At 40.9% G+C, this 16,589-nt stretch overlaps 1 protein-coding gene across 2 annotated transcripts in view; it reads right to left on the bottom strand.

Annotated features, from left to right (window-relative positions):
* Positions 1 to 14,941, bottom strand: part of LEPROTL1 (leptin receptor overlapping transcript like 1) — a 44,122-nt gene extending 29,181 nt beyond the window's left edge. The window contains exons 1-4 of one of the 2 annotated variants that reach the window (XM_003269535.4): positions 14,813 to 14,941; positions 8,065 to 8,140; positions 5,550 to 5,736; positions 1,942 to 4,255 (exon numbers count right to left, since the gene is read on the bottom strand). In XM_003269535.4, coding sequence (XP_003269583.1) covers positions 4,139 to 4,255; positions 5,550 to 5,736; positions 8,065 to 8,140; positions 14,813 to 14,828 — 396 coding nt within the window. In that variant the 5' untranslated portion in view covers positions 14,829 to 14,941 and the 3' untranslated portion in view covers positions 1,942 to 4,138. Of the gene's footprint in view, positions 1 to 1,941; positions 4,256 to 5,549; positions 5,737 to 8,064; positions 8,141 to 14,812 lie in introns of those variants that run through there. The other variant, XM_003269536.3, reaches the window with a different exon arrangement.
* Positions 14,942 to 16,589: the final 1,648 nt, after the last annotated feature.

The following is a 16,589-nucleotide window of genomic DNA, read 5'->3' as shown; positions in this document are numbered from 1 at the left end:
AGGTCTATGAGTATCTTGAGCTCAGAATAACCCCTACATTAAAGTATATTATAAGGCTTCTTCTGCTGCACAGCACGGTAACACCTCCTTTATCTGGTGCTCCTTTTGCAATCTCAGATTATCTAGTATACAGTTAAAAATTATTTTTTTTCTTAAAAAAGCCTTTCAAGAGGAAGAATACCTGTCACAAAGCACTTCATTTGTGTAAGAGGTAGGAGGCACCCTAATTAAGTCCACTGATGTACTGTGTACAGAAATGTTACATAATTGATTTAATAAGCTTGGTTGCCTTATTTTTTTCTTTGACCACTTTCCACTCTTCCTAATATACTGTAAATCAGCAACTTGGAAACAAAATAAGGGGTGCTAGAAACAAATACTCAGTTGTACGAAAAGGATCAAAACACAATTCCAGAAAAATACAGGTCTGCAGCCACTTATGATGGGGGGGAAATTGTATATGATGATAGTCCTAAATTACCAAGGAAAAATTAAAGTGTTTTAATATATTCTAAGAAAACACAAGTGTACGATCCATTTAATACGTTCATCAAATGATTAAAGTAAAACAGACATTAGTTCTTAGTAAGTTAAGCTTCATTGGTCTGCAATATTTACCTACAGGATATGTTTTCTTCCTTGAGAATGCCATAAAATGAACAGACCTGTAATAAAATCAGAGCTCCTAATCTTCACTGAAAGAAAGGGCAATACAAGCTTATAGAGAAGAAATACGAATTTCAATTTCTCACCAATTGTATACATCATAAAGCATCCTCGGATCTAAAACACACATACCACTTAACAATAACGTTGTGTTGCTTGTAAACTTTGGTGCATTGATTAAAAGTTTTCTGAAACTTAAGAATCTAGTCACATTCAATATAAATATCCTAGACTTTAGAAATCTGGATTATTTTGGCCAAAGTGTGATGGCTCACGCCTGTAATCCCAGCACTTTTTTCCAGGGCGGTGGTTGGTGGGGGGTGGTGGTGGTGATGACTTGAGGCCAGGAGTTTGAGACCAGCATGGCCAACATGGCAAAACCCCGTCTCTACAAAAAATATGAAAATTAGCTGGGCATGGTGGTGCAGGCCTATAATCCTCCCAGCTACTCAGGAGGCTGAGGGGCAGGGGGATAACTTGAGGCCGGGAGTTTGAGACCAATGTGGCCAACATGGCAAAACCCTGTTTCTACAAGAAATACAAAAATTAGCCAGGTGTGGTGACCTATGCCTGTAATCCCAGCTATGTAGGAGACTGAGGTACGAGAATCGCTTGAAGCTAGGAGGCGGAAGTTGCAGTGAGCCGAGATCATACCACTGCACTCCAGCTTGGACACAGAGCAAGTCTCAAAAAAAAAAAACAAAAAAAAACTGTATTGACAATGCCCCAAAAATCATATTAGAGCAGACGTTTAGTGTCCACGGCCTAAATTTTTTAAAGTATAAGATTATAATTAGGACAATTTGGGACACGATTAATATTTGAAAAAACAGAACAGCACTTTTTTCTCTTCACAGTGTACCAAACAGAAACATTTTTTGTTTAAAATGTTTGCAAAAAGTAACATGCTATAATAATGAGTGGTAATAAATACATAATAAGTAGTCATAAAAATGTTCTGAAAATTTAAGAAGTAGGATCTTGCCTTTAGATCAGTAGTAGTCTTAAATGTCAACAAAACCTTTTATGACTATTTTTGTAAAAGATTTTGTAAAAATTCTACTTCTACCAATCCTTTTACTATAGCTCAAAATCACAGGGCTGCATTGTAATATCTGTTACTATGGTTTCCATTTTATTTTGGAATGGAAACTTCTGCAAGTCTAACATTACACCAATGTCATCTTGCTTTACATCACATTATTAAAATGTTAATGCACTTTAGAACGAAAGTATGCAATATATTTTCATTTCAAAAACACCCACAAACTAAAATAGATATTTAAAATCTTTATTGTTTCATCATCAAAAGTTTTCTTTCATAGAAGAATGGTAATGCTGTATCAGTGCATATTCTATGGAAAATTCATCTCAAGTAACTAGCCTAGAAATCAGAGACAGCACTATGTCAAGCTAGTGTACAAGGTCAAAGACACAATGCTGCCAATGCAATTGGTACATAGAAAGAATACGCAGCTGTTAGAAAAAGAGTCTATGGCCAAGTGGATAAAACAGTAGCAGTGCACTGCACTGACATCTAGAACAGAAAATGGGGAAGGACCAGAGAATGCACTTCCTGCAAAAAAAAGTCCAGTAGATCACAGGCACAAAGAGTTCCCAACTGTCTCACCAGCTCTCTAACTCATGTGTACCTGCACCTTCCTCTTTAAGTCTGAACATTATAATACCACAAGCCACTTTCAGCCTCAAATGTGAAGGGTCCAGCCACATGCCGATATTTCGTCCTGCTTCCCGTCATCTCATATCTAAAAGTCATGGCTTAAGTTAGGCAATAAAACCTGTAGCTTTAGGCATCTTTAGTAAAAAAGCTGAACAAATCCCAAATTTATTCCTATTTTCTTGAGAAATAAACTTCATAAAACAACAAAAGATAGCTGTCATGATTACTGAGTTTTGGCTGATGGTGAAATAATTTTCATGTAAGTATACTGAATAAACATACAAACAAATATCCTTAACAAAATACTGTCAGACCAACTTGAATGTTTTTATAACCCACTCCCGAAAAAAGTCCTGATAATTGTTAGATGTAAACGACCACCACAAATTGATCATGCCTGGTTACTGGGAATTTTTTGGTCAGGTATGTTTCTGAAGCTGCTATATAGCTGGACTTGGCTACTTTGCATTAACTCACACAACAAATGCCTTTTATAAGGAAACAGCAGATCTATCATGATGAAATCAAAATCAAAACAGTTCAGAGGTATACAGGAAACTTGTCTTAAATACTTTTAAATTACATATGATATAACCTTAGAGAATAAGAACTACTATTACCATGGTCTAAATCTTAAACTGTTAACGCATGAATTATCTGTAAGACTAACAAGTTACTTGTTAATCATGGCAAGGCCTTGCGGGGGAGGGGGCACTCTGAATGTACGGCATAGCAATTATTTTCCAGGTAAGTAAACACTTCTAAGTGTTATTAAACTATATTTGAAAAGTTATTTTATGTAATATATACAACATACAAAATAAGTCAAAAGGAGGAAGCAGAGGAAGGTTTTCTGGCATATATGATGCAAACATACAACTGTCCCTCATCAGTAGTGGTTCCATGTATGTCCATTTTAACAGGGTAAAACATGAAAGGTTGATAGGAGATCACAAATTTCACTTATAAATAGAAACAGGATTCAAAAACTGGAATTTCAATTCATTTCTTCCCACATTGCAACTCACTCTAACAATAATAAACAAATAAAAACCCTATCTCAAAAATCTGTTTTTACATCCTTAAAGTTTAACATAAATTCTTCTAACAATTGAGAAGAAAAGCACTCCTCTGTAGCAATTCCATAAAATAATTTTAAATTCACAAAACATCTGTCTACCAGTAAAACCAACAACCCTTAACGGAGGGCATGGGCAGTAACACTTGGCCCCTCTGAGGTATAAATGCAGCTATATTCGCACTGAGTATACAGTCTATAACGTATGTCAACCATCTGCATGTTTGCATAACACTGGGAGTGACGTCATCCTGACTGATTGAAAACTTATTTTTATAATTTTTGTAATAATGGAGGCTAAATAATTTTAAGAGAAAAGATGTACTTGCCCAGTAATAGAACCGGCGGAATTCTGAATTCCTAACCAACGCAAATGTTTACATTAAAAAAGTGTTTAACATTGCATATTGATTCCAAAAAAAATCAACTGAACAGGAAAAACACATAAATATTTAAATTCAGCAGGACACCACAAAAAGCATACTATAGATAAGTGTGAAATCAGTCAAGCTTTTCCAAAAGAGAAAATCCTTTTAATCCTTCAGCAAGTCTCTGTGAAAATAGTATGCTTACAATGAAAGTGAGAAGGGAGCACCTAAAATACCCCCAAGAGGCTTGCTATACCATTCAGCATTAACTGCCCCGTCTCCTGTGTGCGTGAATGGCCAAAAAATGACAGGAAGTCCATTTGACAATAGTTCAGTAATTTCTTTTCACCACTGCTGCCAGCTGAAGTCGTCATTGCTTCCAAAGACCAAGAAAAAGCCTAGTATAGTTGCAAAGATGACTGTGTTTCCTGTGAGAACAAGTGCACAAGCTCCCCACTCAATCTATGGAAGTAAGATACACTCAGTTAACAGCCATGAAAAACTAAAGGAAAATGAAAAAAAAAAAAATCAAGGCTCTAGTTGTATCCCAATTATGATCTAAAAGAAACATGGCTTGTAACAGCAATTGTCACAGTGCTGAACACATACTTATAAACATATATAGTATAAAAATATATATAAATATATAGTATAAATATATAAAAATATATAGTATAAATATATGTAGTAAAAAATATATATAGTATAAATATATATAAATATATACAGTATGAATATAAATACATTTATAGTATAAAAGTGGTACTTTTATACTAGCATTTTCATTTACCTTTGGTTCCTTTAAAAAGAAAGTCATGAAATGACCATTCAAAAACAAGCTTGACTTCTGGGCTATGAAGAAGCATCATAAAATTCTACAAGTTTCTGTTTACAAAGGAATGTGCTTACTCTTCCTTAATCTAAAAATCTATCTAGAGTAGATTAAATTTTAGCATATCACAGATGGAAACACACCCGTGTACATTCTTTTGAAGGGGTGGGAAAATAATTGCCTTCTCCATATGGCTGTCTTCTCTACCTCCCCAAAGATGAAGGCGCGTGGATCAGTCAGTTTGGGAGGAAGAACTGAGTACCCGTAGCCAGCCCCTTCCCCTCTTCAGTGCTTTTCTGCCTGCAGAGCACATGCATCTTCTCAGGTCTTCCATATTTTAGGTTTTACAGGATAGGCCTGGGTTGTTCAGTACTGCGGGAGTTGATATGCTCAACTCTGACAGTTAAGTATTAGCAAGCCGGCCAGGTGCAGTGGCTTATGCCTGTAATCCCAGCACTTTGGGAGGCTGAGGCGGGTGGATCACGAGGTCAGGAGATAGAGACCATTCTGGCTAACATGGTGAAACCCCGTCTCCACTAAAAATACAAAAAAAATTAGCCGGGCGTGGTGGTGGGCACCTGTAGTCCCAGCTGAGGCAGGAGAATGGCATGAACCTGGGAGGCAGAGCTTGCGGTGAGCCGAGATCACGCCACTGCACTCCAGGCTGGGCGACAGAGCGAGACTCCGTCTCAAAAAAAAAAAAAAAAGTATTAGCAAGCCAACAGTTGCTGCAGATCCAAGCCACGTTCTCCAATATCACTTTTATTAGTTAACAAGAACAAACAATATAGTGAGATTTTAATCTCTGTCTTCTAGGCTCTTATGTCTTTCATCTCTTTTCATGTCATTAACAAAAACTTTGCTTGAGAAAAATGTAACACATGTTCAATACAAAATCATTAATGGAAGAATATATTCACTTACCAGATGTGCTCTGGCAAATACAATAGGGAGTCCAAAAGCTGATACGACAATGCCTGTTGTAAGAAAGATGGCAAGTTCCTTACAAGCGTTACTCATAGCATCTGTATCATCCACTAATCTTCTTGCTATGCAGTATGGAATAGGTGAAAGGATGTAAAAAAATAGAACAAAGAGGGGCCAGTATTTGCTAGAAAAAGAAAAATAAGTTAATGTAATTTTTGCTATGTCATTTTCCTACACACAAAATATGGTCTTTTTAAAAAATCAAGATTCAATTCCTTGACTTCTAATGGATGATACCCAACCTTAGCATAAAGATGAAACAACCCTAAACTTCTCTTACAACACAAGGAAGTCCCAAATTACAGAAATCAAAATACAGAAAAGAAGCTAAAAGTAATTTCGAACACTTTCAGTCAGAATATAGAATTTATCACAATAAAAATAGATGGCTTTCACTCTACATCTAGTTAACTGTATTGTACCACAGTCATTTCCTGGTTTTGAAAACTATGGTTATGTAAGATCTTATGACTCTGGCAGCCTGTGTAGAGGGTACAGGGGACCTCTGTGTACAATTTTCACAACTTCTTCAGAATCTAAAATTGTTTCAAAACAAAAAGTTAAAAAGAAATAGATGCCCTTAAAACTACCATAGAATAAAATAGGTATCATGGTGGAGATCTGATTATACAGAGGCTAATGATAAGCAGCTATTTATGTTTCCTAAATTTTTTTTTTTTTTTTTTGAGATGGAGTCTCGCTCTGTTGCCCAGGCTAGAGTGCAGTGGCATGATCTCGGCTCACTGCAACTTCTGCCTCCTGGATTCAAGTGACTCTCCTGCCTCAGCCCCCCTGACTAGCTGGGATTACAGGCATGCGCCACCACGCCCGGCTAATTTTTGTATTTTTTAGTGGAGATGGGGTTTCACCATGTTGGCTAGGCTGGTCTTAAACTCCTGACCTCAGGTGATCCACCCGCCTTGGCCTCCCAAAGTGCTAGGATTACAGGCATGAGCCACTGCGCCTGACCATTTCCTAAATATTTTAAGAAAAAAATTAAAAATTGAATATACGCTTAAGAAAAATAATTCAAACAGTACAAAAGCACAAAAAGTAAAGACTAAAAGTTCCAAATCTCCTCTTGCCCACTTTCCTATTGAGCTTCTCAGGGACCCTTCCACATTTCCACATAAACTTTAAAATATGAATGGGTTCCTGCAGTTTTCTAACAATATGTCTTGAACATATTTACATGTTAGCACTTACAGCTCTTCCTCATTCTTTTTAAGACTGCCTAGTATTTCCATTAAAAGATTTACTATAATTTAACCATTTTTCTTTTGAAGGACATTTAGGATGTTTTCAGAATTTTTTTGGCTCTTATAAATAAGGCACAAAAGAACAAAACAGAAACAAAAACCAAAAAATAAACAAGGCTGCTTGAACATCCATACTCTCCCCCACTAAATATATCTTTGTAAACATCTGCAAGTGGGTTTGTATGAGAAAGTCTAAGAAGTGAAAGGGCTACCTCAAAGAATATATACTTTGAGAGCTACAAGCAAACTTATCTCCAAGAAAACTATCTATGTGTACTTCCCCAACAGCACAAAAGAGTGCCTGTTTGCCCTGTCTCTTGTCTTTGCCAATGGATTTTGTTTAGTTTTGAGTGAGGCTGGGGATATTTTTATGTGCTTATTAGAAATTTGTAGTTCTCTTTTTGTATTTGTTTTTCTATTGAGTTGTCCATCTTTTTCTAATTTATCTAAATGTTAAAATGTTAACTTTGAGAAGTTCTTTCTATCCTAAGTAATTTTTTTTTTTTTTTGGAAACAGAGTCTTGCTCTGTCACCCAGGCTAGAGTGCAGTGGCGCCATCTCGGCTCACTGCAACCTCTATCTCCTGGGTTCAGGTGATTCTCCTGCCTCAGCCTCCCAAGTACCTGGGACTACAGGCACGTGTCACCATGCCCGGCTAATTTTTTTGTATTTTTAGTAGAGATGGGGTTTCACCATGTTAGTCAGGCTGGTCTTGAACTCCTGACCTCAGGCAGTCCTCCTGCCTTGGTCCCCCAAAGTGCTGGGATTACAGGCGTAAGCCACCGCACCCGGCCAGAAAGTAATTGTTTACATCTCTCTTTTTTTTTTAGTTAATTGTGCTTTGACTGCTTATGGTATTTTTTTTGCAAAAAGACATTTTAAATTTTCTTGTAATTAGTATTATCAATAGATGTTAAAAACTGAGCAGGAGGGCTCAGGTACTGCGTAGCTATCTTGCCATTGCAGACTCAGCAGCAGTGAAAGAGCAGGTAACAGCCAAAAATCTTATTTGCATCTTGGTGTCCTAAAATCTTTAGAAACAAATTTTAAGTGATGATTTTTACAAAGGTATGTGTTTGGTAAGTGAACATTTCTCCGCATTACTTTTACAGTAGTAAAAAAAATATTTTTTAAGCTTTAAAAGTAGAAAAATTGTACCCTTAAATATTCAGAAAGACAAACATTTTACATACTTGTATATTGGAAGGGCACATCCAAGCATCAAAAACATCAGTCCGATTGCTCCTCCAAAGGACAAACTAATCAAAGCTGCAAAGCAAATAAAAAGTGCAACAGGAATATAAATTAAATAAATAGTATTTTTATTAATATCAGCAGTCTGAACATTATCTGTAACCTCAGAAGCAAAAATCCCTCAAACGTATTAATAGTAAGCTGCCATCAAAAGTGTAAGTTATCTAGTCTTAGAATAAGCCTTCTGTGGTATCTTCAAGGCAAAATGAAGTGACACTGGCCTTTTTTTTGAGATGGAGTTTCACTCTTGTTGCCCAGGCTGGAGTCCAAGGGCTTGATCTTGGCTCACTGCAACCTCCGCCTCCCAGGTTCAAGTGATTCTCCTGCCTCAGCCTCCTGAGTAAGCTGGGATTACAGGCATGCACTACCACGTCCTGCTAATTTTCTATTTTTAGTAGAGATGGAGTTTCTCCATGTTGGCAGGCTGGTCTCGAACTCCCGACCTCAGGTGATCCACTTGCCTTGGCCTCCCAAGGTGCTGGGATTACAGGCGTGAGCCACCACACCTGGCCAGTGACACCGATTTTTAAAGCTCTAACCTACTGCTAGTACCCCACCCCATTCCCCAGATGCTGGTTCCCTTTCTAAAGAGTCAAAGTCCACAGGCTCAATGCTCTTCTGGGCATTAGAATTATATTTACTTCACAGATCACCACAGTTTTGAAAAGCAGTATGTGGAGAAACTCCACATTCTCAAGTTTACTGGACTTTAGAAGCCTCATCCTATAGGAAAACCTAATCAGCTCCTGTTTCTTGCACATATACTTTCAGCGTGCATAAAACTGACCAGAAAAAATGCCCGAGAATATCTGTAGTTAATGATTTTCATCAATTAATTTTGTTGCAGATCTTTAAATAATTTGGAAAGTAGAGCTGGGTTTCCTTCCCTAATCTACATTAGAAAATCTGTAGGACAATGGGTTATAATCCTTCTGAGGTATCACTATTTTAACATGTTATTATAAGCAATAGATGCATTCTACAGGTGAAATAGTTTCTAAAGCTACACACACACACACACACACACACACACACACACACACACACAGTAGTACATTTTAAGGTACTGTCAAATATTAGTGAATAGAAACAAGTTTCTTGATAGGCATAGTTAACCAATGACCCAGACTAAAGCAAAGAAACAAATGATAGCTGAGTGCAGTGGCTCACACCTGTAATCCCAGCACTTTGGGAGGCCAAGGCGGGCGGATCATGAGGTCAGGGGTTTGAGACCAGCCTGGCCAATATGGTGAAACCCTGTCTCTACTAAAAATACAAAAAATTAGCTGGGTGTGGTGGCACATGCCTGTAGTCCCAGCTACTCGGGAGGCTGAGGCAGGATAATTGCTTGAACCTGAGAGGCGGAGGTTGCAGTGAGCCTAGACTGCGCCTTTGCATTCCAGCCTGTGCAACAGAGCAAGACTCCATCTCAAAAAAAATTAGTAAATGATAAATTTATTTTGCGTTCTATACAACCTGTATTTCTACAGTTACAGTGGCTAAGAAAATAACTAGTTTTGTTGTTGTTAGGTCATTTTACTAAAATTCAAAAGTTAAAATTCAAAAGATTTGTAGAAGGTCTAAAAGTTACCAAGACAAAGGCTAACATAGAGAAACCAAAATGAACAGGAAACAGGTTCAACTTTGCCAAGTACTACTGATATACTCTGCAGAACTAAAATGGTCATAATCAAGGACACCCAATGACATAGTGGCTTGGCAGATTTGGCTTTTGGTTAGATCGCTGATGCAGGTCATGGCAACCCTGAACACATCACTTAGTCCTGAATACCATTCTATTTCCAGCTACAGGAAAAGAATTGCATTTTTACTTTACAGCAAACAAGGCACTTCAAGTTTACAGGGGAATGCAATATAAACTGTAAGGAAAATACTGAATTTACCATTTGTTTTCTTCAGTTCCAAATTGGTTCTCATGACCGGGCCCTGCCCACCTCTCCTGTGACGTGTCACACCAGGCTACTACAGTGTCCCTGAACCCTCACTTCAGTTATACTGGCCCTCTTTCCTTTCCTGGAAATCAGCAGGCTCACTCACTCACGTGGCCTGTGCACACTTTGTCCCTTCTGCCTCAGACATTTTTTCATTCAAGAAATATTCACTGAGCACTAAATATGTGACAAGCACTAGGGATACAACAGTGAATGAGGCATGGCCCTTTCCCACTCCTCTCTACTTTCCTCCAACTTAACTCCTGCTTTTCCTTCAGATCTCAGCTCAACCAGTGAAGTGTTTTTTGGTTGTTTTTTTTTTTTTTTTTTTTTTTCTTTTAGACGGAGTCTTGTGCTGTCGCCAGGATGGAGTGCAGTGGCGCGATCTTGGCTCACTGCAACCTCCGCCTCTGGGCTTCAAGCCATCCTGCCTCAGCCTCCTGAGTAGCTGGGACTACAGCTGTGCACCACCATGCCTAGCTAATTTTTTTTTATTTTTTTATTTTTAGTAGAGACGGGGTTTCACCACATTGGCCAGGATGGTCTCCATCTCCTGACCTCATGATCCGCCCACCTTGGCCTCCCAAAGTGCTGGGATTATAGGCATGAGCCACCGCACCTGGCCCAAGCGAAGTTTTTCCAAACTTCCTGATTAGACCAATTCCCTGTTATATTTATTTATTCATTCCTCTAACAAACATCTATGGAGCACCTAACGTGTGTCAGATACTGTTCTTGCTACTGGAGACAGAGCAATGACAACAATCAAAGCTTTTGCTCTCACGGAGCTTATGTTCTAGTAGGAGAAGAAAATGATTTTTAACAAGCAAGTGAATAAATGTCAAGTGATGACAAACGTCAGGTAGAGTAAGGGATGGGAGTGCTAGTCTAGACACAGTGGCCAGGGAAGGCATCTCTGATGAAGCACCACCTGAGCAAAGATCTGTATGAGGGGAGGGAGGAAACCATGTGGATATTTGGGATGAATATTCCAGGCAGAGACCCATGTATGCTGAGGTCCTCTGTTCACTGAATGCCTCTCCTTTGCTCAATTATCAGCTGCGATTTCCTACTGGTTTGTATTTTGTCTTTCCTTCTCAACTGTCCATTTCATGAAAGGAGGGAGCAAGTTTTTCTGTTGTGATGATCGTGCCCTGGCTTTTAACACTCAAGAAATATTTGTGGAATGAATGTAGCAGAGTGGAAGCAGCATGGAACTGAGGACTCAGGAGGGTCCGAGGCCCTAATAGTTACTAACCAGTTGTCCAAGTAATTTATGAGTCTCAGTTCTTCCTTCTTTAAAATGACAGTTGGACTAGATCTTAAATGCAGATAATTTTCTGAACACTAAAGGTACTGTTAAGACAGCTAAGTCCATTACTATAAATACTACCTAGTAACACCTCATTCATTCAGAAGCCATTTATAAGCAACTTAGAATCCTGGAGAAAACAAGGGCCACTAAAATGAGACAAAATAGATGTTACAAAGCCCATACACTAAAGCCAACATTCTCTATAAACAGACCCTTAAGTTCTTATTTATACTAATTCATTTTCGTGACACAATTGTTAGATGGGAATTCAGAGTAAAACACATTTTTATTTTAAAGAATCATCTATGCTCACTTATATATATTTTTCAATAGGTAATTCATATACCCAGAACAAAAATTAAGTGAAAAGGAACTTTCTCTTATCAAAAGTAATCACTATTACCTGTATACCTTGTGACACAAAATTTTCTAAGTTTATCTTCCCACATTGAAACAAATGGGAACTAGGAGAAAGAGTTGCATACAAGCAAGAATTGCCCTTTGACAGGAGGGAGGAAACAACAAAAAAAATTTAAACCAGGCAGAAAAATCTGAAAAAGCATGTTCACGGTAATCTCCGCAAGAGGCAAGCCACCTTAGGACCATGATGGCCTCTGAAAGTGGCTGTTCTGTGACACAGAACAGTCATTCAAGTTCTTATCAAAAAAGAAGGCCTAAATTCTTTGACTACACTCTTACAAAGTTAATGAAAAATGATTCCTTAAAAAAAAAAAACAAAAAAAAACCAAGGGACTAAAATGAGATAAGGCTCAGGTATCAAAAAACAATTTTAAATACATAAACCAAGACTGTCTTATTATAAGTGCTATGAATATGAATACTGGAATAACATTTGTTTGGGGGAATCAAGATACCTTGAGATAATACTTCTATTCCATTAAATGGAATACTTTAGTATTCCATTAAATACTAAATATATATATATATTTTTTTTTTGAGATGGAGTCTTGCTCTGTTGCCCAGGCTGGAGTGCAGTGGCGTGATCTTGGCTCACTGCAACCTTTGCCTCCCGGGTTGAAGCAATTCCCTGCCTCAGCCTCCTGAGTAGCTGGGATTACAGGTGCCTGCCACCACGCCCGGCTAATTTTTTTGTATTTTTAGTAGAGACGGGGTTTCACCATCTTGGACAGGCTGGTCTTGAACTCCTGACCTCGTGATCCATCTGCCTCGGCCTCCCAAAGTGCTGGGATTACAGGTGTGAGCCACCGCGCTGGGATTAAACACTAAATATTTTTTTAAATGTTCATAACACAGTTTGATGTGACATCTCATCTTCCAGTCATACCGAATAAGGTAGCCAATTAGAGGTTAAATAAATTGCTTAAAAGTGTTCTCAAAACTTGTAGTTTCTTCAATCTTATGAAATTGGCAACTAAGAAGATTTATATATACATTTCATCATTTGTATATAAGCTGTTTCTTAAATGACACATCAACAAGGCAAGAATTCATACAGTAATTGAGTGATGCAACATTTGGAAGACAAAGCTTAGATAAGTCTGGTTTCTACTCTCAAAGCCTCTAGGCTAGGGATGGAGCAGCCCAATTATCTGGCAAAACTCTCTAGAGACAAGATGCTGATTCTGTGATGACAAAGAAATTAGAGTAGAAGGAGGGACCACTTCTCTAACCTGGGAGTTACCAGAAAATCCAATATATCAAAAAGTAATAGACAAATGGCTCAAGAAATGCCTAATGGTCTCTAATTACAGCAACACTCCTTCCTAATATAAAGATATTAGGCCAAGAGAAAGAAACATACTGACTCATAATAACCAGAAAATCCTGCTGAAATCAAAAGTGCAATTCACCTGAGGCACCTTCATCAGTTTAATGCAGTATTTCCCTAGGTCTGGAGAAGTAAATTACAAAGCTATTTTCTTAAGAGACTCCCGCATTGGCCGGGCGCAGTGGCTCACGCTTGTAATCCCAGCACTTTGGGAGGCCGAGGCGGGCGGATCACGAGGTCAGGAGATCGAGACCACGGTGAAACCCCGTCTCCACTAAAAAAATACAAAAAAAATTAGCCGGGCGTGGTGGCGGGCGCCTGTAGTCCCAGCTACTCGGAGAGGCTGAGGCAGGAGAATGGCGTGAACCCGGGAGGCGGAGCTTGCAGTGAGCCGAGATCGCGCCACTGCACTCCAGCCTGGGTGACAGAACGAGACTCCGTCTCAAAAAAGAAAAAAAAAAAAAAAAAAGAGACTCCCGCATTAACGACACTGAAGAAACAGGGAAGAACAGGGAAACAGGCAACATCATAAAAACCACAGCAATTCACAATAACTGCCTTTCACATAAGGGTTTAAAAGAGTCTATCATAGTTCAAAAGGAGATTACAAAGTATCCCAGTTGCCTAAATGACAAGGTTTTATATGGCAAATGAAATGTTTTCAGACATTGAAAATAAACAAGAAACAGTAAGACTGTGACCCTGAGAAAAAAAACTCGATTAAGTTTGCCTTAGAGAAGAAAAAATACAAAGAAAACCACTGCTCCCAAAGTAGTTCCTGCTTCCTGCCTGACTGCCGTTCTACAAAGAGCCAGGTCAAGAAATCAATGTAATTAATTAGTTAAGCAGTAGTTGAAAACTTTCCTCATCACACTGACAACAAAACTACCTAACAGTTGGAACAAATGCAACGTTCCTTTTTTTAAAAGAAAATACATGAATAAGCCAGTAGTTTTTCATTAAGTTGTACCACTATTTTATCTTCTAAAAAAAAAAAAGGAAAAAGAAAAACTTTGAAATTTGAAAAAACCTCAGGGTGCAACCGCGGAGAGAGAAGACAGCCAGGAGCACTTTGGGGTCGCCTACAGGATCAACTCTAGGGTCCACACACCGCAGATGAAAATGCACCCATTTCGGGAGGCTGTAAAGCCTCAGGCGCGGGCGGCCGGGGTGGACGTGGGGCTCGAGGTTTCGGGCAGACCCGTGCAGCGCCCGCAGACCGCACTTGTGCCTTTCGGTGGGAAATGACTGGTTTTCTATAGCTGGCATCTCCAGCAGCCTCAGCCTCCTCAATCCTACGCTCTGCCTGCCTCTCTCTCGGATGCAAACTCCTGCAAAACCTGTGTGGCCGCCCAAGTCGCGACGGGACTCCTCACTGACCGCCAACCACTTCATATTTTGTCCGGGGGGCGATGGGTGGAAGAGAGGCTGCCGAAATCGGCAGAAAGTGGGGGCTGCGGGGCGAAGCCGGGGTCGCAATCGTCCCTTGCCCGAGGGCACCGCGCCCACCTCCGGGCCAAGGGCAGGGCCTGGGCGGGGGTCGCTTCCCCGGCGCAGGGACCCGACGCGCGCGCCCGGGCCCGGAGGGGAAGTGCGGGGGCTGCGTGGGACCCCCGGCCCATCTTCCCCGGCGGGCCCCAGTCCTCCCGCGTCCAGCGCCCCAGGCCCACCTTTGATGCCTGCCATGGCGGTGACGTAGCTCCTGGCTCCACGACCCGAGGCGGCGGCGGCGGCGGCGGCGGCGGCCGGGAGACTCAAGACGCGCTACGGCGGCCAGACAACACCCGGAAGTGCGCGACGCAGCACTTCCGCCGGCGGCTCGGGCTCGCGCGGGGGCGCGGGGGCCGCGCCGCTGGGCTGTGGGGCCGACCCTTGCCTCTCTTCTCCGCGGGTCTGCAGATCGTCGCCGGCCGAGGCTTGCCGCCGCCGCCCCGACTGGGGGAATGAGCAGGCGCCAGGTCTTGAATTCCCGTCAGGTCCGGTCTGGGGGCTCCCTGCTGAAGCCCCTGTCCCTGATCCCGCAACCTCCCGCATGCTTTGGGAAGGGGTCGTGGGTAGCGGCCGTCTTTTGGATGCACGTGTGATGGCTTTGGCTTAATTTCACATTGTTTTGTTTGTTTTTTGAGACAGGGTCTCTGTCGCCCAGGCTGGAGTGTGATCACGGCTACTGCAGCCTCGATCTCCAGGGCTCAAGTGATTCTCTCACGTCGGCCTCGCAGTAGCTGGGACCACAGACATGAGCCACCATGCCTGGCTTTTTTTTGTTTTGTTTTGTGTTTTGTAGAGACAGGGCGGGGTGTGAGACTCTCATCTTTTTGCCTAAGCTGGTCTCCTGAGCTCAAGGATCTGCCCTCCTCGGCCTCCCAAAGCGCTGGGATTACAGCTTGATACCCTACCTTGTTTTAACCTGATTGACTCTCTCTTAGCTGAGAGAGCCGGACAGACTCCATTTTGGTTTCTTCGCTTGCAGCCCCTTGTCCCCCTGCCTTAAGGACATAACTGGTGCAAACTGACACCAAGCACATCCAGGAATGTGTTTACTGATAAGATACTGAGGCAAGCTGTACCAGCAGCTCCTGGAAACGTGCTCGGTTGATGGTACCCAAAGCCCCTGCGTTTATCTCTTTCTGATAATTTAAGCCCCATGCACCTGGAACTGTTTATTTTCCTGTAACTGTTTCTGTAACCATTTATCTTTTAACTCTTTGCCTGTTCTGCTTCTGTAAAAATTGCTTCAGCTAGACTCCCCCTCCCCTATTTAGACCAAGGCGTAAAAAGAAATCTAGCTCCTTCTTCAGGGCCGAGAGAATTTTGAGCTCTAGTAGTCTCTTGGTCACCGGCAATAAAGGACTCCTGAATTAGTCTCAAAGTGTGGCGTTTCTCTATAACTCGCTTGGTTACAACAACAAGTGTGAGCCACCGCGCTGGGCACACATTATTTTACCGCACGTTTTCCTCTCTCCCTCCATCCCTCCATCCCCAGTCCTATAATTAAGGTTAGTTGGGTGGTCTGCACTTGGCTCCTCGGTTTCCTACACAGGACTAGGGTTCTGGTGAAGACCCACCTCCAGAGATAGGAGCAGCAGGGCTCAGTAAAGGGTGGATTTAATAGAAATCCAGTCCCTTGGGTGGCTGTCTTTTTGGTAGTAACAAGGCAAGGAAAAAAAGTGAAAGCCCAGGTTCAATACCTTCATTTACACATCCTACAATTATTTCTGGAACATTTACTATGTGTTAGGCACAGGGTTAGACACTGAGATGTGCAAAACCAGGTACTGTTTGCAGACTGCTGAGGAAGAAGACACACAAAAAATATAAAATTGCAATAATGATAATTGCTAGTAAAGGGGATCGGAATATGCCACTCTAAAATATGCCACTTTGAAGTCTGGTGTGGTGACTCAGGCATGTGATCCCAGCACTTTGGGAGGCTAAGACAGGAGGATC

Source organism: Nomascus leucogenys, chromosome 8, assembly GCF_006542625.1.
Source record: "Nomascus leucogenys isolate Asia chromosome 8, Asia_NLE_v1, whole genome shotgun sequence".
In the NCBI taxonomy this organism is placed as follows: Eukaryota; Metazoa; Chordata; class Mammalia; order Primates; family Hylobatidae; genus Nomascus; species Nomascus leucogenys.
The sequence above is the reverse complement of the archived record's forward strand: the minus strand, read 5'-3'. Positions and strand labels throughout refer to the sequence as shown.